We start from the raw sequence: 24533 nt of genomic DNA on the forward strand, positions 1-24533 counted from the left end.
TTCTCCTTCCCCTCCCTCCTGCTCACACCTTGTCACCTTTTTTCAGCCCTTCCTTCAGCTCTGAGCCTGGAGCCCTGCTCGGTGCCGGCTGAATGTGCCGGGAGGAGCAGAGCCTCTGCCCGCTGGCTGCAAGGAGTCAGCCCTGCTCTGCAGCAGGGGACATGGGGACGGTGGGGACAGGGGACACTGCTGGGGTTCAGCGTTGTCCAGGGGAACTGCTGCTGGTGCAGAAGGGCCTGTCAGCATCTGCGCTGCCGGGGATGAGGAGCTGAGAAGGTAGCAGGCTTAGAGGTTTCGAATGCCTAAAGGTGTGACGGGACAGGTTTGCATCTGTGAGGGCAGCATAGTGCTTGCGAGGAAAACTCAAGAAAAGCCAAATGTCCTAACGAGGAAATCTTAGTGCAGACGAGATAATTAATTCCTCAGGAATGCACTGCCCAAAGCCGCACAGAAGATTAGTGCCTGACTCTGCAACTCCCATCCCCAGAGAGACTGGCAGAGAGAACAAGAGAACAACAGCAACATCTCTGGTTTAAGTTTCCTCTCAATCTCTGATCCTATCCCTTCTGTCTGGAGGTTTTCCTCAATGGAGCTGATTCCCTGTCCCATGCCTTCTCCCTGTCAGCGCTCACAGATCCCATCTGACCCTCTCTGCATCCCCCTGGCCCTACACAAACATCTGCCTGGGTTAAGCTGGACGTAGGGTCTTGTTGATAAGCAGAAAAGGATGGAACAGACTGAGCCTGATGGGTCCAGCAGAGGTGATGCTGCTGCTGTCCTTGGGCAGAGGACCAGCTGGAGACATATTCGGAGGCTCCTATCGGACCTGCTGACCGCTCAAGGATACTGCTCAGGAGTCTCAGTGACTTGTTTAAGCATGAAAGGCTCTGGTTCCATTTCTCCCACCAAATTCCCCAGGTGCAGGGAACTGAAAACACAGAGTCTGGGAAGTTCCTTATCTTTAATGCAAGAGCCCTCCTGACAGATCCCACAGGCTGTGGCTGTGCCGGCTTTAGGAGATCCCTCCAGCAACCGCACCTGCATTGTCCTGCACTCAGAGACTCACCTGGAGAAGGGCTGTGAAGAGTTTTCTCCAAATGAAGCCTCCTCTCTCCTGCCACCCCACCTGCCTTTCCCCTCTCTCTGCTCCCTCCTGTCCCCTCGCTGCCTGCAGGCAGTGTCCTCAGCCCTGCTGGGCTTTGCAGAGGAGCTGCTCCCGGCCAGACCTGGCTCTTTTATGATCTCCTGTCTCATGATGAGCTCCCTCCCTGCCAGGAGCCCAGCCCAGCTCAGCAGCAGAGGAGCAGCCCAAGGCAGCGCTTTCTCTGCTCCCTCTGGGCTCCCTCGAGGTGTCCCTGGGGCTCCAGGGGAACATTCTGAGAAACAGGCTGAAGCCATCCCTGATGCTTCCTTCATCATCTGGGCAGGCACACTTCTGTCCTGCAGTGTCATTGCTCCTGTTAGAAAAATAACAGGGAATGAGAATCAATTTCTTGTCTCACCATTAGACAGGACCTCAGAAAGGTGACAGCGAACGAAATCATTTCTCCAAAGTAGGAGGATCTGTCCCACGGAGTGAATTCAGGCATTTCATCCGAGGTCTTTAGACTTGGGGCTGGGAAGACACTCAGCTCCCTTTCCCCCAGACACATCTTCTGCAAAGCTTATGCACACACAGGGTCTTGAAACCCTTGGTCGTGGTTTCCTCATGGCAGGGATGAGTTTGCCTGGTGCCACAGCTTCAGGGCTTCAGCCCTAATGGGCAGCAATGGCCTCAGCCAGGGGCACAGGCAGGAGGAGCTGGAGCCATTCCCATGGGAGACAGAGCTGGGACATGGTCACAGAGCTCAGGAGAGATGGTAGTCAAGGACAGCATCTTCCAAGCACTGCAAGGCTCCAGATAAACTGAGTCTCAGCTTGAAAGTCCATTCAAGGACCCATGATGAGATTTTGCTGCTTCTGGAACAGTTAAAGAAGAAAAATACGCTGCGTAGGCACTGCTGGATTTAGAAGGGTCAGGTGTAGACAGATCTGAGGTTCACTGTGTCCTCTGTCCCTGTCTTCCCCATCAAGGTCTCACAGGGCTTTGTGACTCATGGTAGGACTCTGGAGGAGTTTGACCAGTAGTGGGTAGAGGTCAAGTCAGGGATCTCTTGGGCAAAAGGAATTCTTCACAGTCTATGAGACAGGAGGGGCAGCATCGCAGGGAGCTGAGGGAACAGGAAGATGTCACAGTGTCTCCATCATCTTCCAGAGGTCATGGAGAGTGTTGGAACTCCCTGACCGCTGGTACCACTGCCACATCAGAAATGGCCAGTGGATGAGTAGGGGAGCAAAAGGCTTTGCCCCAGAATTTGTCTAGTAGGATCCCATTTCTGGGTGTCTGAAAGAGAAGGGGATTTTATTTCCCTTGGTAGATTATGTCTCACCATCCTTCTATGACCCAACTCTTCCACGGTCTGATTCTCCCATGACCAGACACTTACATAAGCCACCTCTTCTAGGACGCAGGTTTTCTGTCACCTGAGCCCTCTTTGACTCTAGTGAATCTTCTATGACCCAAGACTTATATGACCCTTCTAAGACTTCTTTATGACCTGAATTTTTTTATGTCCAGACTGCTCTATGACCCTTAAATGACCCAAACTTTCTATGAAACTTTTATGACCAGACTCTTCTATAAACAGCACTTCTCTGTCCCTTTTATGACCTGATCTTTCTATAGCCCAAATCTTCTTTGATCCTTCTATGACCCAACACTTCTCTAAACCTTCTACAGTTGAATTCTTATATGACCCAACCCTCTATGACGCCAATCCTCTAAGATATGAGTCTTTTATGACCCAACACTTCTAAAAAAAGTCTTCTATGACCCAAGCCTTCTGTGACCCAACTCTCCTCTGACTCTTCCGTAATTTTCTATGGCCTGACTTCTCTGTGATTCTTCTATGACCTGACTCTTCTATAACCCGACTCCTCTATGACCCGACTAATCTATGACACAGCCCTTCTATGGCCTAAGCCTTTTGTGAACCGGCACTTCTATGACCCCTCTATGACCCGACTCAAGTTTCTATGAGTCGACTCTTCCATGACCCAAATATTCTATAACCCAAATCTTCTATGACTCAAATATTCTATGAGCTGACCCTTCTATGGACCATCTGTGACTGGGCTCTTCTATATCTCCTCTACGAGCCGACTTGTCTATGACTAAACTCTTCCACGACCATCTCTTACATGACCAGGTCCTTCTATGACTTAAGCCTTCTATGAACAAACCGTTCTATGACCCAGCTACTCTCTGACTCTTCAGTGCTGTGACTTTCTCCGATCCAGGTCTTCTGTGACTCTTCTATGACATGAATCATTTATGCTCCAATGCTTCTATGACCAATATTTGACCAGATGCTTCTGTGACCCGACTCTTCTAAGACCCAACTATTAACAAACCCTTCTATGACCTGACCCCTCTATGACTCTCTATGACCTGACTCATATGAGACATTTCCTTTATGAACTGACAATTCTGTGACTCTTGGATAACTCTTCTATAATGTGATACTTCTGCAGTCTTTCTATATCCTGATGCTTCTACAACGCACACTTTCTGTGCCTCAATGTTTCCATGAAACTTCTATGAGTGAACTCTTCTATGACCTTTCCATGACCAAACACTGCCAATGCCCGACTAAACTGTCACACTCGTAGGACTTGACTCTTCCATGACCTGAGTATTCTATGATCCACAATGATTTGAACGTTCTATGAACCATCTGTCCTTCTGTATTGCACCTCTATGACTCGACTCCTCTCTGACATGATCTTTCTCACAAACGCATTTTCTGCCACTCTTCTACGATCCAACCCGTTAATAACCCTACCCTTCTATCCCCCAACTCTTCTGGTGCACGTGGAGCTGTGTGAGAGCCTTGGCATCTCAAGGAACCCTACAGGCCTGTATTTGGAATCACAAGAAATAACTGCTTCCACTTCAATTCAGCAATGTGAGAAGGCTCATGGCACCAACATCATTGCAGTCAAAGCCACATCTGCCTGCCCAGGGCCTGGGGGTCAGGGCTTGGACTTTCTGCTTCACCAAGTGAACCCAGGCTTTTCTTAGCATCACAGCTGCCTGCACGGCGCCTTTGTCCTCCTGCAATCATGGCCTCCAATTCTCGGCTCTAATGAGTCCCTGGGGAGCCTTTGTCACTAACGATGCTCACTGAGACCAACTAAGACTTCAAGAAACTTTGAGCTTTGCTTTTGACTTCTTGAGAGCTTTGTTCCATCTCCTCTCAGCAGCTGAGGTTCAAGGACTCATCAACAATTCCATCCTGGATCTCATTAACCTACAGAAAGCCTTAATGAGCTCTTTCTCTTCCTGTTGTTTTCTTCAAGTCTTCAAGCCTCGCATGGCTCCTTGTAGTCATTTCCCAGTGTGGTTACAGAGGAAGATTTCAAAGTGCACCTAAGAAAAACGTTTTATCTGAAACTTTCTAGAACTTTCAAACTCATACAATGGTTTGGGTTGGTAAGGACCTTAAAGCCCGTCCAGTTTCAACCCCCCTTCCCTGGGCAGGGACACCTCCCACTGGACCAGGCTGCTCCAAGCCCCATCCAGCCCGACCTTGAACCCCTCCAGGCAGGGGGCACACACAGCTTCCCTGGGATACCTGAGCCACGTCCTCACCACCTTCTTTGTGAACAATTCCTCCCTAATGTCTAATCTAAATCTTCCCTAGGACATAACACCACCCCGTCATCCTATCATTCCATGCCCTTGGAAAACGTCCCTTGCCAGCTTTCTTGGTGACCCCTTCAGGTACGGGAAGGCCTCTATAACGTCCCCCCGATGCCTTCTCTTCTGCAGGCTGAGGAAGTTCCAGGAGAAGATCAATATTTCTTTGTGAAATCCCTTTTGAAAGGGCATGGGATTGGTGGAGGTCTCTTGTTAGTGAGGAAGAGCAAGTGTTCTGGTGCCCACGTCCACCTCCTCAGGGCAAACTTCAGCTGGCCAGCTCTCTGTCCGTGCTTCTCCATGGAGATGTTTTTTTCATTTGAGGGCCAAGGTAAAAATAGATTAATAGACGAAAGAAAAAAAGATAAAAGGAATATAAAGAGAGAACAAACCCAATGCAATTTACATCACTTCCCACCTCCTGCTTGGGGCAGCCTGCTAAGTGGGTCTCTATTTTATGCTCATAGACAAACCTAGGGAACAAGAGAGCTCAGTTTAGACATCAACAAGGCACCGAGGCCACGATTGAAAGAAAGGACTTTGGCACTTGACGGCTCCATGAACGCAGCTATCACCTGGCCAAGGCTCCTGTGACACCTGGGAACATCCAGCTTCTCATCCAGAGGAGCAGGATCCTTCTGGGATAGACAGGAGGGGAAAAGCCTTTGTGTGAACGTGGGGCAGCCTCGGCCGAGGCTCCAGGGCAGCGGGGGATTCTGCACCCCTGGGGGTTCAAACTCAGCAGATTTGATGCCTCGGGAGAGCTCGTCAGCCTTAACGGTTCTGTGCGTGTGCGACTGAGGGGCCAGAGCTCTGTGCAGCCAAAGCGCCTCCTGCCACAACCCCCAGCGCTATTTTGGGGCCAGATCCCCTCGTTTTGGTCCAAAACCCCGGTTCCCAGCCTGGGGCTCTGGAGGCAGACACTGCGTTTTGGGTCTCAGAGCTTCATGTTAGGGTACGGGCCCTAATACATAAGTTCCACCCCCTCCCCTTTTGATCTTCAAAGACTCATTTTAAGGCCCAGAGCACAATTTTTAAGGCACAATGTCTGGTTTTCTATGTCCACAGCTTCCATGTTGGAGACAAAAGCCTCTAACAGGGCTCAAAAGCTCATTTTTAGCTCCCAAAGCCCCCTTTTCAGGCAACAAAGCCTCACTGTGAGGGCTCAAATCCTCTTTTTGAGCCTCTCAAGTCCCATTTTTAGGGTGAAAGCCACCCTGTTCACTACCATGGCTTCTTTTTAGGGCAAAGAACCTGATGTCGGGGCTCAAAGATGCAATTTCAGTTTCAAAGCAACATTTGTAGGGCCCAAAGGCTCTTTTTGAAGCTCCAAACTCTCACATAAAGGATCCAACCTCCCCCTTTACAGCCTCAAGCCTCCATTGGAGCACCCAAAGTCCTGCAGTTTTGACCAGAGCTTCATTTCTTGAGGCAACAGAGGAACCAAGAGGTTTGTCTCCTTCGCAGGGACAAAAGACTTAACTTGTAGCACTGCACCCATCTCTTTAGTGCCCCAAGTCTCATATTTAGGGTGGAAATCCTTGATTTTAGGGTTCCAACTTGTCTTTTAACACTTATAGCTTTTCTTAGGAGGCCCATAGTTACATTTTGAGTCTCAACCCTCGTTTTTTAAGTCTAAAGACACATTTCATTGTCCCGGAGCATAATTTTTAAGGATCAAAGTTGATTCTGGATGTCTGAAACCTCAGTGTTATGGGCCAAAGCCTTATTTTTAGCTCCTTTCTAGCTTCCAAAGCTTCCTTTTCTGGGAACAAAGCTTCATTTTTGGAGTTGTTTGCAGTTGTAAAGGCCTAGATCCTCATTTTTAGCCTCTCAGGTATATTTCAAGCTGCAAAGCTGTTGCCTTTGGTACCACAGCTTCATTTCAGGGCATGAAACCCGAGGTCCGGGCTCAAAGCCTCAGTTTCACTTCGAAAGCACCACTGGTAGGACCCAAACCCTCCTTTTGAAGCTCCAGACTGTCATGGAAAGTATCCAACCCCCTCCTTTACGGCTCGAAGCCTCTACTGGAGTGCCTAAAGCCCTGCATTCAGGACCAGAGCTTCATTTCTTGGAAGCAAGAGATTCTCATCCCTTGAGGGATCAAAAGACACATTTGTAGCTCCACACCCATCCTTTTAGTGCAGAAGTCTCATGTTTTGGACTGAAATCTTCAATTCCAGGGTTCTAACCTGTTTTCTAGGACCCATAGACATTGTACTCCCAGCAGATATCAGGCAGATTGAAGTCTCCCACAAGAACGAGAGGCATTGATCTAGAGATTGACCGCAGCTGTTTATAGAAGAGCCCATCAGCTGCTTCTCCTTGGCTGGGTGGTCTGTAACAGACTCCCATCACAATATCTACCTTCTTATGGGCTCCTCTGATTTTGACCCACAGGCACTCAACCTCCTGATCGCCACATTCCATCTCAACGGAGTCCAAGTCCTCCCTTACAAAGAGGGCTACCCCGCCTCCTCTCCTACCCTTCCTATCCCACCTGAAGAGTTTGTACCCCACCATAGCCGTACTCCAGTTATATGAGTCGTCCCACCACGTTTCTGTGATGGCAACGACATCATAGGCCCCTTGCCCTACGACAGCTTCCAGCTCTTCCTTCTTATTCCCCATGCTGCTGCCCCTTCAGCTGAGCTGCTGAGCCTTCAGCCCTCTTAGAGGGAACAGAGTTTGTTCCCAATTGCCTGGTAACTGGAGTAGCTAGCTCCAGAGTGCCTGTATCTCCTTGAGCACCCCGAGGTGTGTTCTCCCCCACTTTCTGGTTGGTGAGGTACTGGTGGTCCTCACCAGCACACCCTCTCCCAATCACCAATTCCCCACGTCCAGGCTCGTTCCTGTCTAGCCTGGGCTCAACCCCCTCCCCCTTCACATCTAGTTTAAAGCTCGATTTATGAGCTTAGTTAGTTTTTTAGCAAGGGCATTAGCCCCCTTAGGAGGCCCACATGTCCCACCCTTAGCGTGAAAGCCTGGGGGTGCGTGAGCCACCCCATGATCAAAGAAGCCAAAGCCCCTCTCCTCGCACCAGGCTCGGAGCCAGGTATTAATCGAATTCTTCTTCCTGGCTTCCCGCTCCTCCCTATTTAGCCTTGGGATGGAGCAGAATACTACTTGTGCCCCAGAGCCCTCCATCATTCTCCCAATGGCCCTGAAGTCTTTCTTGATGGCTTTGGCCTTTTTGTTTGTTAGGTCGTCGTTACCAGTTTGGACTACCAGAGGATAGTAGTCTGTCTCGTGGACCAGGGAAGGCAGTTTTCTAGCTCCCTCCTTCCCTGATGCCCCCGGTAAGCAGCAGACCTCTCTGTGGAGCGGGTCCGGTCTGCAGATGGGTCCCTCCGTTCCTTTTAGGAGGGAGTCCCCTACAACAATCACCCTCCTCTTCTTCTTGATGGAGGATGTTTTTATCTTTTTCTGAGGATGGTGCAGCCTAGGGAAGGATTCTAGGCTGTGGGAACCATCATCCTCATCCTCAGGGCTGGATTCCACCTGCAGCACCTGGTACTTGTTCCCCAGGGGGATCTGGGGCTTTGCTGTCTGGGTGAGGAGAGCAGGTTTCCTTCCTCTGGCAGGAACTTGCTGCCCTTCCCCATCTCTTGTTCCCCCAACCTTACAGTTTGCAGGTGGATGATGTTCGGACACAACAGCCCCAGCAGCCCCTGAGTTAGTGAGAGGGCCCTGCTCCACTGGTCTATCTCTCTCTCGCACTCCCTGACGGACATAGAAGGGCCTGAACATAGAAATCTGGGTCATAGAAGTGGCCTTGTGGGCTGCACAGGGAGGAAAGCAGCACCGGCAGCCAGGCCAGGCTGGACATGCTCCCTTGGGGAAAGGGATGTCCTTGGAGAAGTGCAAGGGAGCATTTCTGTGGCTGCAGAATCCACAAGAAAGATAATCCTCTTCCCGCAGGTCCTCGTGTGGGGCAGGCTGCTCTGCTGCTGAGCTCAGACTCTCGCCCTGGCCTGGGCAGAAGGGCTGGAACGGTGAGGACACGGTCTGTGGTGGCATCTGCTGGATTGAAACCAGGAGTCCTGGATTTCCGTTGCTCTTCGTGTCCAGCCTCTCTTCTTGCCCAGAGCTTGTCAGAGCCCAGAGCAGGGCTGTGTGCAGAGCCCAGCGTGGGACACGGCTGGGACCTCATCCCAGTCTTCAGCTTCCTCAAGGAGGGCAGTGAAGGGGAAGGCGCTGATCTCCTTACCCTGGTGACCAGGGTAGGTCACAAGGAAAAGGAATGCAGCTGCATCAGGGGAAGTTCCAACTGGACTTCTGGAAAAGGTTCCTCATGGAGAGGATGCTCAGTCACTGGGACACCCCAGGGAAGTGGTGATGGCACCAAGCCTGTCAGAGTTCAAGGAGCATCTTGACAATCATCTTAGTGATATGGTTCCATTTTACACAGTCGTGTGAGGATCAGGGAGCTGGACTCAGTGATCCTCATGAGCCCCTTCCAACCCAAGATATTCTAGAAGCCTGTGATCTTCAAGCTCAAAAAACAGTCTGCCCATCCACTACCCATCCCTTGACATTACTTCTTCCTGACAAGTTCCTCCTTGTGACTCTTTCCTCTCCCAGACATCATCCTAGCTCTCCATATCGTTCTGTATTTGGGTCCTACCGGTACACTCCCTACCTGCATTTGCTCCTCTCTGCACTTGGTGCTTGATCGCAGGCTGCTTAACACCTATTTCTGCACATGGCACATCATCCCCAGACACCACTAAACCCTCATCCAGTCATAAATTTTTATAATAAAAGCAGATTTTGTGCCCATATAGAAATTTCCAGAAACTGTAATAACTTCATGCAATCCCTGTGGGCAGAAGAAATGGCAAAGGGCTCGAGGTGCCCCCTGACTGTAAGGGATTTGTGTCTGTGACGCTGCTGGGGCAACAGAAGGAGCACAAGGGATTTGCCCCAGAGATGCTGTCAGCAGATCCTGGCAGGTGCCGAGGTGTGAAGGACCCGTGGTGCCCCCGTACCGTAAGGGATTTTTCTGGTGATGCTGCCAGCCTGTTCCTGGCCTGAGGAGGCTCCGTTGTGTTTTCCATCCGTCCCCAAGCCCTCTCCCTGCACAGGTCCTGTGGGGGCTTGGGCAGAGCTCCTTTCCCAGCCGTGTTCCTGCTGCTGCCCCGTCACCTCCAGAGACACAACTGACCTCACCGTCCCCGTCACAGTCAGATGTTTCCTGCTGGATTCTGAGTTTCTGAGACACAACTGACATCCTAACCCTCTACTCATCCATCACCTCCTCATGTCCTAGGACCTGAACAGGTAAAAGTACGCTTGCCCCACATCATGAGGAATGAACACGGGGACATTTGTTCGTGGAGGGACATCCAAGTGCTATACTGAGGCGACTTCCCATGTCTTGTTACTTGCAATGAGAAGAGACTTCGAGGCAATATCTGTCCCAGAGATCTTCGTGGAAACTGAAGAAACTGCTCTGTCTACACATTCAGGTTCATCTCAGCTCACAGACATGATGTGTGCGCTCACATCTGATCCGTACAATGCCAAATTGGCCTTTGGTCTACTCAATCAGTGTCCTCTCATGGAAGAACAAAGAAACTCTCCAAGCTGGGGTGAGAGGCCAGTGCTGGGAATGGTGGTTGGCAGGGGTTTCACCAGGATTATTGCCTCTGGGACAAATGCTTGAGTCAGTTCCTGAGAGAAAGTTTAGAAGAAGCCCCAAGCCTTGAGGCTCTGCCCTGAGGAGGTCCCCTTGCTCTATGGAAAGGCTGTTCTGGAGGCAGCTCTGTCCCACAAGCAGCATGGCTGTGACCAAGCTCAGAGCCCTCAGGCCTTACAGCAAGGCAAGGGGGGAGGAGGAGAGTGTGGAAATGGAGAGAGAACAGCTCTGGGGGATCAAGTGCTGGTGCCTGGCAGTGCTGCCCTGCTGGGACTTTCTTCTTTTCCAGCCATGAGCAAAGGAATTGTTCCTGAAGCTCCAGAAAGCCTTGGAGGAAGGGTCAGAGGAAGAGACAAGGTGCTGCAGTGGCTTTATTTTGATTACAATAGTGTGGGTTGTCATTACCTAACCCACAACCAACTCAAAAAGAGTTGAAAACATGATCATAAGTTAAAAAAAAAAAAAGTAGAAATATAAAAATATAGAAGGCAGTAACACCAGCCATGAGTAACACCAGAACTGCTATGCAGAAGGTCAGGAATTTATTGCATCAGAGCTCTGTCCAGTTATAAGTTCCCGCAGCGCATCCTTGAGGTCCTTGTTCCTCAAGCCGTAGATGAGGGGATTCAGTGCTGGAGTTACCACTGCATAGAGAAATGACACAACTAAATTCATGGATGGGGAGGAGAAGGAGGGAGGCTTAAGGTAGGTAAACGTGTCAGTGCTGAGAAACAGGGAGACCACAGCCAGGTGAGGGAGGCACGTGGAGAAGGCTTTGTGCCGTCCCTGCTCCGAGGGGATCCTCAGCACGGCCCTGAAGATCTGCACATAGGACACCACAATGAAAACAAAACAGCCAAAAGCTACTAAGAAACTAACCACAAGAAGCCCAACCTCCCGGAGGTTGGCATGTGAGCAGGAGAGCTTGAGGATCTGGGGGATTTCACAGAAGAACTGGTCCAGAGCATTGCCCTGGCACAGGGGCAGGGAAAATGTACTGGCCGTGTGCAGCAGAGCAGAGAGAAACCCAGTGCCCCAGGCAGCTGCTGCCATGTGGACACAAGCTCTGGTGCCCAGGAGGGTCCCGTAGTGCAGGGGGTTGCAGATGGCAACGTAGCGGTCGTAGGACATGACTGTGAGAAGAAAATATTCTGTACCAAGGAAGAAAATAAATAGAAACATTTGGGCAACGCATCCTGAGTAGGAGATGGTCTTGGTGTCCCAGAGGGAATTGGCCATGGATTTGGGGACAGTGGTGGAGATGGATCCCATGTCGAGGAGGGCGAGGTTGAGGAGGAAGAAGTACATGGGGGTGTGGAGGTGGTGGTCGCAGGCGATGGTGATGATGATGAGGTCGTTTCCCAGGAGGGCAGCCAGGTAGATGCCCAGGAAGAGCCAGAAGTGCAAGAGCTGCAGCTCCCGTGAGTCTGCGAATGGCAGGAGGAGGAACTGGGTGATGGAGCTGCTGTTGGACATCTGCTGCCTCCAGACACAGGACACTGTCATATGAGAGAAGGACAGTGACAAGTTAGGATAACCTCTGAGCCAAATCAAAGCCATTTCTCCTTCCCCTCCCTCCTGCTCACACCTTGTCACCTTTTTTCAGCCCTTCCTTCAGCTCTGAGCCTGGAGCCCTGCTCGGTGCCGGCTGAATGTGCCGGGAGGAGCAGAGCCTCTGCCCGCTGGCTGCAAGGAGTCAGCCCTGCTCTGCAGCAGGGGACATGGGGACGGTGGGGACAGGGGACACTGCTGGGGCTCAGCGTTGTCCAGGGGAACTGCTCCTGGTGCAGAAGGGCCTGTCAACATCTGCACTGCCGGGGATGAGGAGCTGAGAAGGTAGCAGGCTTAGAGGTTTCGAATGCCTAAAGGTGTGACGGGACAGGTTTGCATCTGTGAGGGCAGCATAGTGCTTGCGAGGAAAACTCAAGAAAAGCCAAATGTCCTAACGAGGAAATCTTAGTGCAGACGAGATAATTAATTCCTCAGGAATGCACTGCCCAAGGCCACACAGAAGATCAGTGCCTGACTCTGCAACTCCCATCCCCAGAGACACTGGCAGAGAGAACAAGAGAACAACAGCAACATCTCTGGTTTAAGTTTCCTCTCCATCTCTGATCCTATCCCTTCTGTCTGGAGGTTTTCCTCAATGGAGCTGATTCCCTGTCCCATGCCTTCTCCCTGTCAGCGCTCACAGATCCCATCTGACCCTCTCTGCATCCCCCTGGCCCTACACAAACATCTGCCCGGGTTAAGCTGGACGTAGGGTCTTGTTGATAAGCAGAAAAGGATGGAACAGACTGAGCCTGATGGGTCCAGCAGAGGTGATGCTGCTGCTGTCCATGGGCAGAGGACCAGCTGGAGACATATTCGGAGGCTCCTATCGGACCTGCTGACCGCTCAAGGATACTGCTCAGGAGTCTCAGTGACTTGTTTAAGCATGAAAGGCTCTGGTTCCATTTCTCCCACCAAATTCCCCAGGTGCAGGGAACTGAAAACACAGAGTCTGGGAAGTTCCTTATCTTTAATGCAAGAGCCCTCCTGACAGATCCCACAGGCTGTGGCTGTGCCGGCTTTAGGAGATCCCTCCAGCAACCGCACCTGCATTGTCCTGCACTCAGAGACTCACCTGGAGAAGGGCTGTGAAGAGTTTTCTCCAAATGAAGCCTCCTCTCTCCTGCCACCCCACCTGCCTTTCCCCTCTCTCTGCTCCCTCCTGTCCCCTCGCTGCCTGCAGGCAGTGTCCTCAGCCCTGCTGGGCTTTGCAGAGGAGCTGCTCCTGGCCAGACCTGGCTCTTTTATGATCTCCTGTCTCATGATGAGCTCCCTCCCTGCCAGGAGCCCAGCCCAGCTCAGCAGCAGAGGAGCAGCCCAAGGCAGCGCTTTCTCTGCTCCCTCTGGGCTCCCTCGAGGTGTCCCTGGGGCTCCAGGGGAACATTCTGAGAAACAGGCTGAAGCCATCCCTGATGCTTCCTTCATCATCTGGGCAGGCACACTTCTGTCCTGCAGTGTCATTGCTCCTGTTAGAAAAATAACAGGGAATGAGAATCAATTTCTTGTCTCACCATTAGACAGGACCTCAGAAAGGTGACAGCGAACGAAATCATTTCTCCAAAGTAGGAGGATCTGTCCCACGGAGTGAATTCAGGCATTTCATCCGAGGTCTTTAGACTTGGGGCTGGGAAGACACTCAGCTCCCTTTCCCCCAGACACATCTTCTGCAAAGCTTATGCACACACAGGGTCTTGAAACCCTTGGTCGTGGTTTCCTCATGGCAGGGATGAGTTTGCCTGGTGCCACAGCTTCAGGGCTTCAGCCCTAATGGGCAGCAATGGCCTCAGCCAGGGGCACAGGCAGGAGGAGCTGGAGCCATTCCCATGGGAGACAGAGCTGGGACATGGTCACAGAGCTCAGGAGAGATGGTAGTCAAGGACAGCATCTTCCAAGCACTGCAAGGCTCCAGATAAACTGAGTCTCAGCTTGAAAGTCCATTCAAGGACCCATGATGAGATTTTGCTGCTTCAGGAACAGTTAAAGAAGAAAAATACGCTGCGTAGGCACTGCTCGATTTAGAAGGGTCAGGTGTCACAGATCTGAGGTTCACTGTGTCCTCTGTCCCTGTCTTCCCCATCAAGGTCTCACAGGGCTTTGTGACTCATGGTAGGACTCTGGAGGAGTTTGACCAGTAGTGGGTAGAGGTCAAGTCAGGGATCTCTTGGGCAAAAGGAATTCTTCGCAGTCTATGAGACAGGAGGGACAGCATCGCAGGGAGCTGAGGGAACAGGAAGATGTCACAGTGTCTCCATCATCTTCCAGAGGTCATGGAGAGTGTGGGAACTCCCTGACCGCTGGTACCACTGCCACATCAGAAATGGCCAGTGGATGAGTAGGGGAGCAAAAGGCTTTGCCCCAGAATTTGTCTAGTAGGATCCCATTTCTGGGTGTCTGAAAGAGAAGGGGATTTTATTTCCCTTGGTAAATTATGTCTCACCATCCTTCTATGACCCAACTCTTCTATGATCTGATTCTCCCATGACCAGACACTTACATAAGCCACCTCTTCTAGGACGCAGGTTTTCTGTCACCTGAGCCCTCTTTGATTCTAGTGAGTCTTCTATGACCCAAGACTTATATGACCCTTCTAAAACTTCTTTATGACCTGAATTTTTTTATGTCCAGACTCCTCTATGACCCTTAAATGACCCAAACTTTCTATGAAACTTTTATGACCAGACTCTTCTATAAACAGCACTTCTCTGTCCCTTTTATGACCTGATCTTTCTATAGCCCAAATCTTCTTTGATCCTTCTATGACCCAACACTTCTCTAAACCTTCTACAGTTGAATTCTTATATGACCCAACCCTCTATGACGCCAATCCTCTAAGATATGAGTCTTTTATGACCCAACACTTCTAAAAAATGTCTTCTATGACCCAAGCCTTCTGTGACCCAAGCCTTCTGTGACCCAACTCTCCTCTGACTCTTCCGTAACTTTCTATGGCCTGACTTCTCTGTGATTCTTCTATGACCTGACTCTTCTATAACCCGACTCCTCTATGACCCGACTAATCTATGACCCGGCCCTTCTATGGCCTAAGCCTTTTGTGAACCGGCACTTCTATGACCCCTCTATGACCCGACTCAAGTTTCTATGAGTCGACTCTTCCATGACCCAAATATTCTATAACCCAAATCTTCTATTACTCAAATATTCTATGAGCTGACTCTTCTATGGACCATCTGTGACTGGGCTCTTCTATATCTCCTCTACGAGCCGACTTGTCTATGACTAAACTCTTCCACGACCATCTCTTACATGACCAGGTCCTTCTATGACTTAAGCCTTCTATGAACAAACCGTTCTATGACCCAGCTACTCTCTGACTCTTCAATGCTGTGTCTTTCTCCGATCCAGGTCTTCTGTGACTCTTCTATGACATGAATCATTTATGCTCCAACACTTCTATGACCAATATATGACCAGATGCTTCTGTGACCCGACTCTTCTAGGACCCAACTATTAACAAACCCTTCTATGACCTGACCCCTCTATGACACTCTATGACCTGACTCATATGAGACGCTTCCTTTATGAACTGACAATTCTATGGCTCTTGGATAACTCTTCTATAATGTGATACTTCTGCAGTCTTTCTATATCCTGATGCTTCTACAACGCACACTTTCTGTGCCTCAATGTTTCCATGAAACTTCTATGAGCAAACTCTTCTATGACCTTTCCATGACCCAACACTGCCAATACCCGACTAAACTCTCACACTCGTATGACTTGACTCTTCCATGACCTGAGTATTCTATGATCCACAATGATTTGAACGTTCTATGAACCATCTGTCCTTCTGTATTGCACCTCTATGACTCGACTCCTCTCTGACATGATCTTTCTCACAAACGCATTTTCTGCCACTCTTCTACGATCCAGCCCATTAATAACCCTACCCTTCTATCCCCCAACTCTTCTGGTGCACGTGGAGCTGTGTGAGAGCCTTGGCATCTCAAGGAACCCTACAGGCCTGTATTTGGAATCACATGGAATAACTCCTTCCACTTCAATTCAGCAATGTGAGAAGGCTCATGGCACCAACATCATTGCAGTCAAAGCCACATCTGCCTGCCCAGGGCCTGGGGGTCAGGGCTTGGACTTTCTGCTTCACCAAGTGAACCCAGGCTTTTCTCAGCATCACAGTCGCCTGCACGGCGCCTTTGTCCTCCTGCAATCATGGCCTCCAATTCTCGGCTCTAATGAGTCCCTGGGGAGCCTTTGTCACTAACGATGCTCACTGAGACCAACTAAGACTTCAAGAAACTTTGAGCTTTGCTTTTGACTTCTTGAGAGCTTTGTTCCATCTCCTCTCAGCAGCTGAGGTTCAAGGACTCATCAGCAATTCCATCCTGGATCTCATTAACCTACAGAAAGCCTTAATGAGCTCTTTCTCTTCCTGTTGTTTTCTTCAAGTCTTCAAGCCTCGCATGGCTCCTTGTAGTCATTTCCCAATGTGGTTACAGAGGAAGATTTCAAAGTGCACCTAAGAAAAACGTTTTATCTGAAACTTTCTAGAACTTTCAAACTCATACAATGGTTTGGGTTGGTAAGGACCTTAAAGCCCGCCCAGTTTCAACCCCCCTTCCTTGGGCAGGGACACCTCCCACTGGACCAGGCTGCTCCAAGCCCCATCCAGCCCGACCTTGAACCCCTCCAGGCAGGGGGCACACAGCTTCCCTGGGAAACCCGAGCCACGTCCTCACCACCTTCTTTGTGAACAATTCCTCCCTAATGTCTAATCTAAATCTTCCCTAGGCCATAACGCCACCCCGTCATCCTATCATTCCATGCCCTTGGAAAAAGTCCCTTGCCAGCTTTCTTGGTGACCCCTTCAGGTACGGGAAGGCCTCTATAACGTCCCCCCGATGCCTTCTCTTCTGCAGGCTGAGGAAGTTCCAGGAGAAGATCAATATTTCTTTGTGAAATCCCTTTTGAAAGGGCATGGGATTGGTGGAGGTCTCTTGTTAGTGAGGAAGAGCAAGTGTTCTGGTGCCCACGTCCACCTCCTCAGGGCAAACTTCAGCTGGCCAGCCCTCTGTCCGTGCTTCTCCATGGAGATGTTTTTTTCATTTGAGGGCCAAGGTAAAAATAGATTAATAGACGAAAGAAAAAAAGATAAAAGGAATATAAAGAGAGAACAAACCCAATGCAATTTACATCACTTCCCACCTCCTGCTTGGGGCAGCCTGCTAAGTGGGTCTCTATTTTATGCTCATAGACAAACCTAGGGAACAAGAGAGCTCAGTTTAGACATCAACAAGGCACCGAGGCCACGATTGAAAGAAAGGACTTTGGCACTTGATGGCTCCATGAACGCAGCTATCACCTGGCCAAGGCTCCTGTGACACCTGGGAACATCCAGCTTCTTGTCCAGAGGAGCAGGATCCTTCTGGGATGGACAGGAGGGGAAAAGCCTTTGTGTGAACGTGGGGCAGCCTCGGCCGAGGCTCCAGGGCAGCGGGGGATTCTCCACCCCTGGGGGTTCAAACCCAGCAGATTTGATGCCTCGGGAGAGCTCGTCAGCCTTAACGGTTCTGTGCGTGTGCGACTGAGGGGCCAGAGCTCTGTGCAGCCAAAGCGCCTCCTGCCACAACCCCCAGCGCTATTTTGGGGCCAGATCCCCTCGTTTTGGTCCAAAACCCCGGTTCCCAGCCTGGGGCTCTGGAGGCAGACACTGCGTTTTGGGTCTCAGAGCTTCATGTTAGGGTACGGGCCCTAATACATAAGTTCCACCCCCTCCCCTTTTGATCTTCAAAGACTCATTTTAAGGCCCAGAGCACAATTTTTAAGGCACAATGTCTGGTTTTCTATGTCCACAGCTTCCATGTTGGAGACAAAAGCCTCTAACAGGGCTCAAAAGCTCATTTTTAGCTCCCAAAGCCCCCTTTTCAGGCAACAAAGCCTCATTGTGAGGGCTCAAATCCTCTTTTTGAGCCTCTCAAGTCCCATTTTTAGGGTGAAAGCCACCCTGTTCACTACCATGGCTTCTTTTTAGGGCAAAGAACCTGATGTCGGGGCTCAAAGATGCAATTTCAGTTTCAAAGCAACATTTGTAGGGCCCAAAGGCTCTTTTTGAAGCTCCAAACTCTCACATAAAGGATCCAACCTCCCCCTTTACAGCCTCAAGCCTCCATTGGAGCACCCAAAGTCCTGCAGTTTTGACCAGAGCTTCATTTCTTGAGGCAACAGAGGAACCAAGAGGTTTGTCTCCTTCGCAGGGACAAAAGACTTAACTTGTAGCACTGCACCCATCTCTTTAGTGCCCCAAGTCTCATATTTAGGGTGGAAATCCTTGATTTTAGGGTTCCAACTTGTCTTTTAACACTTATAGCTTTTCTTAGGAGGCCCATAGTTACATTTTGAGTCTCAACCCTCGTTTTTTAAGTCTAAAGACACATTTCATTGTCCCGGAGCATAATTTTTAAGGACCAAAGTTGATTCTGGATGTCCGAAACCTCAGTGTTATGGGCCAAAGCCTTATTTTTAGCTCCTTTCTAGCTTCCAGAGCTTCCTTTTCTGGGAACAAAGCTTCATTTTTGGAGTTGTTTGCAATTGTAAAGGCCCAGATCCTCATTTTTAGCCTCTCAGGTATATTTCAAGCTGCAAAGCTGTTGTCTTTGGTACCACAGCATCATTTCAGGCATGAAACCCGAGGTCCGGGCTCAAAGCCTCAGTTTCACTTTCAAAGCACCACTGGTAGGACCCAAACCCTCCTTTTGAAGCTCCAGACTGTCATGGAAAGTATCCAACCCCCTCCTTTACGGCTCGAAGCCTCTACTGGAGTGCCTAAAGCCCTGCATTCAGGACCAGAGCTTCATTTCTTGGAAGCAAGAGATTCTCATCCCTTGAGGGGTCAAAAGACACATTTGTAGCTCCACACCCATCCTTTTAGTGCAGAAGTCTCATGTTTTGGACTGAAATCTTCAATTCCAGGGTTCTAACCTGTTTTCTAGGACCCATAGACATTGTACTCCCAGCAGATATCAGGCAGATTGAAGTCTCCCACAAGAACGAGAGGCATTGATCTAGAGATTGACCGCAGCTGTTTATAGAAGAGCCCATCAGCTGCTTCTCCTTGGCTGGGTGGTCTGTAACAGACTCCCATCACAAAATCTACCTTCTGGTGGGCTCCTCTGATTTTAACCCACAGGCACTCAACCTCCTGATCGCCACACTCCATCTCAACGGAGTCCAAGTCCTCCCTTACAAAGAGGGCTACCCCGCCTCCTCTCCTACCCTTCCTATCCCTCCTGAAGGGTTTGTACCCCACCATAGCCATACTCCGGTTATATGAGTTGTCCCACCACGTTTCCACGATGGCAACGACATCATAGGCCCCTTGCCCTACGACAGCTTCCAGCTCTTCCTTCTTATTCCCCATGCTGCGTGCATTGGTGTAAATGCCCTTCAGCTGAGCTGCCGAGCCTTCAGCCCTCTTAGAGGGAACAGAGTTCGTTCCCAACTGCCTGGTCACTGGAGTAGCTCGCTCCAGAGTGCCTGTATCTCCTTGAGCACCCCGAGGTGTGTTCTCCCCCACTTTCTGGTTGGTGAGGTACTGGTGGTCCTCACCAGCACACCCTCTCCCAATCACCAATTCCCCACGTCCAGGCTCGTTCTTGTCTAGCCTGGGCTCAACCCCCTCCCCCTTCACATCTAGTTTAAAGCTCGATTTATGAGCTTAGTTAGGTTTTTAGCAAGGGCTTTAGCCCCCCTAGGAGACACACGTGTCCCACCCTTAGCGTGAAAGCCTGGGGGTGCGTGAGCCACCCCATGATCAAAGAAGCCAAAGCCCCTCTCCTCGCACCAGGCTCGGAGCCAGGTATTAATCGAATTCTTCTTCCTGGCTTCCCGCTCCTCCCTATTTAGCCTTGGGATGGAGCAGAATACTACTTGTGCCCCAGAGCCCTCCATCATTCTCCCAATGGTCCTGAAGTCTTTCTTGATGGCTTTGGCCTTTTTGTTTGTTAGGTCGTCATTACCAGTTTGGACTACCAGAGGATAGTAGTCTGTCTCGTGGACCAGGGAAGGAAGTTTTCTAGCTCCCTCCTTCCCTGATGCCCCCGGTAAGCAGCAGACCTCTCTGTGGAGTGGGTCCGGTCTGCAGATGGGTCCCTCCGTTCCTTTTAGGAGGGAGTCCCCTACAACAATCACCCTCCTCTTCTTCTTGATGGAGGATGTTTTTATCTTTTTCTGAGGATGGTGCAGCCTAGGGAAGGATTCTAGGCTGTGGGAACCATCATCCTCATCCTCAGGGTTAGATTCCACCTGCAGCAGCTGGTACTTGTTCCCCAGGGGGATCTGGGGCTTTGCTGTCTGGGTGAGGGGAGCAGGTTTCCTTCCTCTGGCAAGAACTTGCTGCCCTTCCCCATCTCTTGTTCCCCCAACCTTACAGTTTGCAGGTGGATGATGTTCGGACACACCAGCCCCAGCAGCCCCTGAGTTAGTGAGAGGGCCCTGCTCCACTGGTCTATCTCTCTCTCGCACTCCCTGATGGACATAGAAGGGCCTGAACATAGAAATCTGGGTCATAGAAGTGGCCTTGTGGGCTGCACAGGGTGGAAAGCAGCACCGGCAGCCAGGCCAGGCTGGACATGCTCCCTTGGGGAAAGGGATGTCCTTGGAGAAGTGCAAGGGAGCATTTCTGTGGCTGCAGAATCCACAAGAAAGATAATCCTCTTCCCGCAGGTCCTCGTGTGGGGCAGGCTGCTCTGCTGCTGAGCTCAGACTCTCGTCCTGGCCTGGGCAGAGGGGCTGGAACGGTGAGGACACGGTCTGTGGTGGCATCTGCTGGATTGAAACCAGGACTCCTGGATTTCCGTTGCTCTTTGTGTCCAGCCTCTCTTCTTGCCCAGAGCTTGTCAGAGCCCAGAGCAGGGCTGTGTGCAGAGCCCAGCGTGGGACACGGCTGGGACCTCATCCCAGTCTTGAGCTTCCTCAAGGAGGGCAGTGAAGGGGAAGGTGCTGATCTCCTTTCCCTGGTGACCAGGGTAGATCACAAGGAAATGGAATGCAGCTGCATCAGGGGAAGTTCCAACTGGACATCTGGAAAAGGTTCCTCATGGAGAGGGTGCTCAGTCACTGGAACACCCCAGGGAAGTGGTGATGGCACCAAGCCTGTCAGAATTCAAGGAGCATCTTGACAATCATCTTAGTGATATGGTTCCATTTTACACAGTCGTGTGAGGATCAGGGAGCTGGACTCAGTGATCCTCATGAGCCCCTTCCAACCCAAGATATTCTAGAAGCCTGTGATCTTCAAGCTCAAAAAACAGTCTGCCCATCCACTACCCATCCCTTGACATTACTTCTTCCTGACAAGTTCCTCCTTGTGACTCTTTCCTCTCCCAGACATCATCCTAGCTCTCCATATCGTTCTGTATCTGGGTCCTACCGGTACACTCCCTACCTGCATTTGCTCCTCTCTGCACTTGGTGCTTGATCGCAGGCTGCTTAACACCTATTTCTGCACATGGCACATCATCCCCAGACACCACTAAACCCTCATCCAGTCATAAATTTTTATAATAAAAGCAGATTTTGTGCCCATATAGAAATTTCCAGAAACTGTAATAACTTCATGCAATCCCTGTGGGCAGAAGAAATGGCAAAGGGCCCGAGGTGCCCCCTGACTGTAAGGGATTTGTGTCTGTGACGCTGCTGGGGCAACAGAAGGAGCACAAGGCATTTGCCCCAGAGATGCTGTCAGCAGATCCTGGCAGGTGCCGAGGTGTGAAGGACCCGTGGTGCCCCCGTACCGTAAGGGATTTTCCTGGTGATGCTGCCAGCCTGTTCCTGGCCTGAGGAGGCTCCGTTGTGTTTTCCATCCGTCCCCAAGCCCTCTCCCTGCACAGGTCCTGTGGGGGCTTGGGCAGAGCTCCTTTCCCAGCCGTGTTCCTGCTGCTGCCCCGTCACCTCCAGAGACAGAACTGACCTCACCGTCCCCGTCACAGTCAGATGTTTCCTACTGGATTCTGAGTTTCTGAGACACAACTGACATCCTAACCCCCTACTCATCCATCACCTCCTCATGTCCTAGGACCTGAACAGGTAAAAGTACGCTTGCCCCACATCATGAGGAATGAACATGGGGACCTTGGTTCGTGGAGGGACATCCAAGTGCTATATTGAGGCGATTTCCCATGTCTTGTTACTTGCAATGAGAAGAGACTTCGAGGCAATATCTGTCCCAGAGATCTTCGTGGAAACTGAAGAAACTGCTCTTTCTACACGTTCAGGTTCATCTCAGCTCACAGACATGATGTGTGCGCTCACATCTGATCCGTACAATGCCAAATTGGCCTTTGGTCTACTCAATCAGTGTCCTCTCATGGAAGAACAAAGAAACTCTCCAAGCTGGGGTGAGAGGCCGGTGCTGGGAATGGTGGTTGGCAGGGGTTTCACCAGGATTATTGCCTCTGGGACAAATGCTTGAGTCAGTTCCTGAGAGAAAGTTTAGAAGAAGCCCCAAGCCTTGAGGCTCTGCCCTGAGGAGGTCCCCTTGCTCTATGGAAAGGCTGCTGTGGAGGCAGCTCTGTCCCACAAGCAGCATGGCTGTGACCAAGCTCAGAGCCCTCAGGCCTTACAGCAAGGCAAGGGGGGAGAAGGAGAGTGTGGAAATGGAGAGAGAACAGCTCTGGGGGATCAAGTGCTGGTGTCTGGCAGTGCTGCCCTGCTGGGACTTTCTTCTTTTCCAGCCAGGAGCAAAGGAATTGTTCCTGAAGCTCCAGAAAGCCTTGGACGAAGGGTCAGAGGAAGAGACAAGGTGCTGCAGTGGCTTTATTTTGATTACAATAGTGTGGGTTGTCATTACCTAACCCACAACCAACTCAAAAAGAGTTGAAAACATGATCATAAGTTAAAAAAAAAAAAGTAGAAATATAAAAATATAGAAGGCAGTAACACCAGCCATGAGTAACACCAGAACTGCTATGCAGAAGGTCAGGAATTTATTGCATCAGAGCTCTGTCCAGTTATAAGTTCCCGCAGCGCATCCTTGAGGTCCTTGTTCCTCAAGCCGTAGATGAGGGGATTCAGTGCTGGAGTTACCACTGCATAGAGAAACGACACAACTAAATTCATGGATGGGGAGGAGAAGGAGGGAGGCTTAAGGTAGGTAAACATGTCAGTGCTGAGAAACAGGGAGACCACAGCCAGGTGAGGGAGGCACGTGGAGAAGGCTTTGTGCCGTCCCTGCTCCGAGGGGATCCTCAGCACAGCCCTGAAGATCTGCACATAGGACACCACAATGAAAACAAAACAGCCAAAAGCTACTAAGAAACTAACCACAATAAGCCCAACCTCCCGGAGGTTGGCATGTGAGCAGGAGAGCTTGAGGATCTGCGGGATTTCACAGAAGAACTGGTCCACAGCATTGCCCTGGCACAGGGGCAGGGAAAATGTACTGGCCGTGTGCAGCAGAGCAGAGAGAAACCCAGCGCCCCAGGCAGCTGCTGCCATGTGGACACAAGCTCTGCTGCCCAGGAGGGTCCCGTAGTGCAGGGGGTTGCAGATGGCAACGTAGCGGTCGTAGGACATGACTGTGAGAAGAAAATATTCTGTACCAAGGAAGAAAATAAATAGAAACATTTGGGCAACGCATCCTGAGTAGGAGATGGTCTTGGTGTCCCAGAGGGAATTGGCCATGGATTTGGGGACAGTGGTGGAGATGGATCCCAGGTCGAGGAGGGCGAGGTTGAGGAGGAAGAAGTACATGGGGGTGTGGAGGTGGTGGTCCCAGGCGATGGTGATGATGATGAGGCCGTTTCCCAGGAGGGCAGCCAGGTAGATGCCCAGGAAGAGCCAGAAGTGCAAGAGCTGCAGCTCCCGTGAGTCTGCGAATGGCAGGAGGAGGAACTGGGTGATGGAGCTGCTGTTGGACATCTGCTGCCTCCAGACATGGGGCACTGTCATATGAGAGAAGGACAGTGACAAGTTAGGATAACCTCTGAGCCAAATCAAAGCCATTTCTCCTTCCCCTCCCTCCTGCTCACACCTTGTCCCCTTTTTTCAGCCCTTCCTTCAGCTCTGAGCCTGGAGCCCTGCTCGGTGCCGGCTGAATGTGCCGGGAGGAGCAGAGCCTCTGCCCGCTGGCTGCAAGGAGTCAGCCCTGCTCTGCAGCAGGGGACATGGGGACGGTGGGGACAGGGGACACTGCTGGGGTTCAGCGTTGTCCAGGGGAACTGCTCCTGGTGCAGAAGGGCCTGTCAGCATCTGCACTGCCGGGGATGAGGAGCTGAGAAGGTAGCAGGCTTAGAGGTTTCGAATGCCTAAAGGTGTGACGGGACAGGTTTGCATCTGTGAGGGCAGCATAGTGCTTGCGAGGAAAACTCAAGAAAAGCCAAATGTCCTAACGAGGATATCTTAGTGCAGACGAGATAATTAATTCCTCAGGAATGCACTGCCCAAAGCCGCACAGAAGATCAGTGCCTGACTCTGCAACTCCCATCCCCAGAGAGACTGGCAGAGAGAACAAGAGAACAACAGCAACATCTCTGGTTTAAGTTTCCTCTCCATCTCTGATCCTATCCCTTCTCTCTGGAGGTTTTCCTCAATGGAGCTGATTCCCTGTCCCATGCCTTCTCCCTGTCA

The 24533-nt window shown here is 50.8% G+C and overlaps 2 protein-coding genes across 2 annotated transcripts; both read right to left on the reverse strand.

Annotated features, from left to right (window-relative positions):
• Positions 1-10916: 10916 nt before the first annotated feature.
• On the reverse strand, positions 10917-11858 carry LOC138732630 (olfactory receptor 14A16-like). Its single transcript, XM_069879270.1, has one exon. The coding sequence runs from the start codon at positions 11856-11858 to the stop codon at positions 10917-10919; it is 942 nt and encodes a 313-aa protein (XP_069735371.1).
• An 11025-nt stretch (positions 11859-22883) lies between these two features.
• Positions 22884-23909, reverse strand: LOC138732631 (olfactory receptor 14A16-like). Its single transcript, XM_069879271.1, has one exon. It carries the CDS (start codon positions 23907-23909, stop codon positions 22884-22886), a length of 1026 nt encoding a protein of 341 aa, XP_069735372.1.
• Between the last annotated feature and the right edge of the window lie 624 nt (positions 23910-24533).

Source organism: Phaenicophaeus curvirostris, chromosome 34 (genome assembly GCF_032191515.1).
Source record: "Phaenicophaeus curvirostris isolate KB17595 chromosome 34, BPBGC_Pcur_1.0, whole genome shotgun sequence".
Lineage (NCBI taxonomy): Eukaryota > Metazoa > Chordata > Aves > Cuculiformes > Cuculidae > Phaenicophaeus > Phaenicophaeus curvirostris.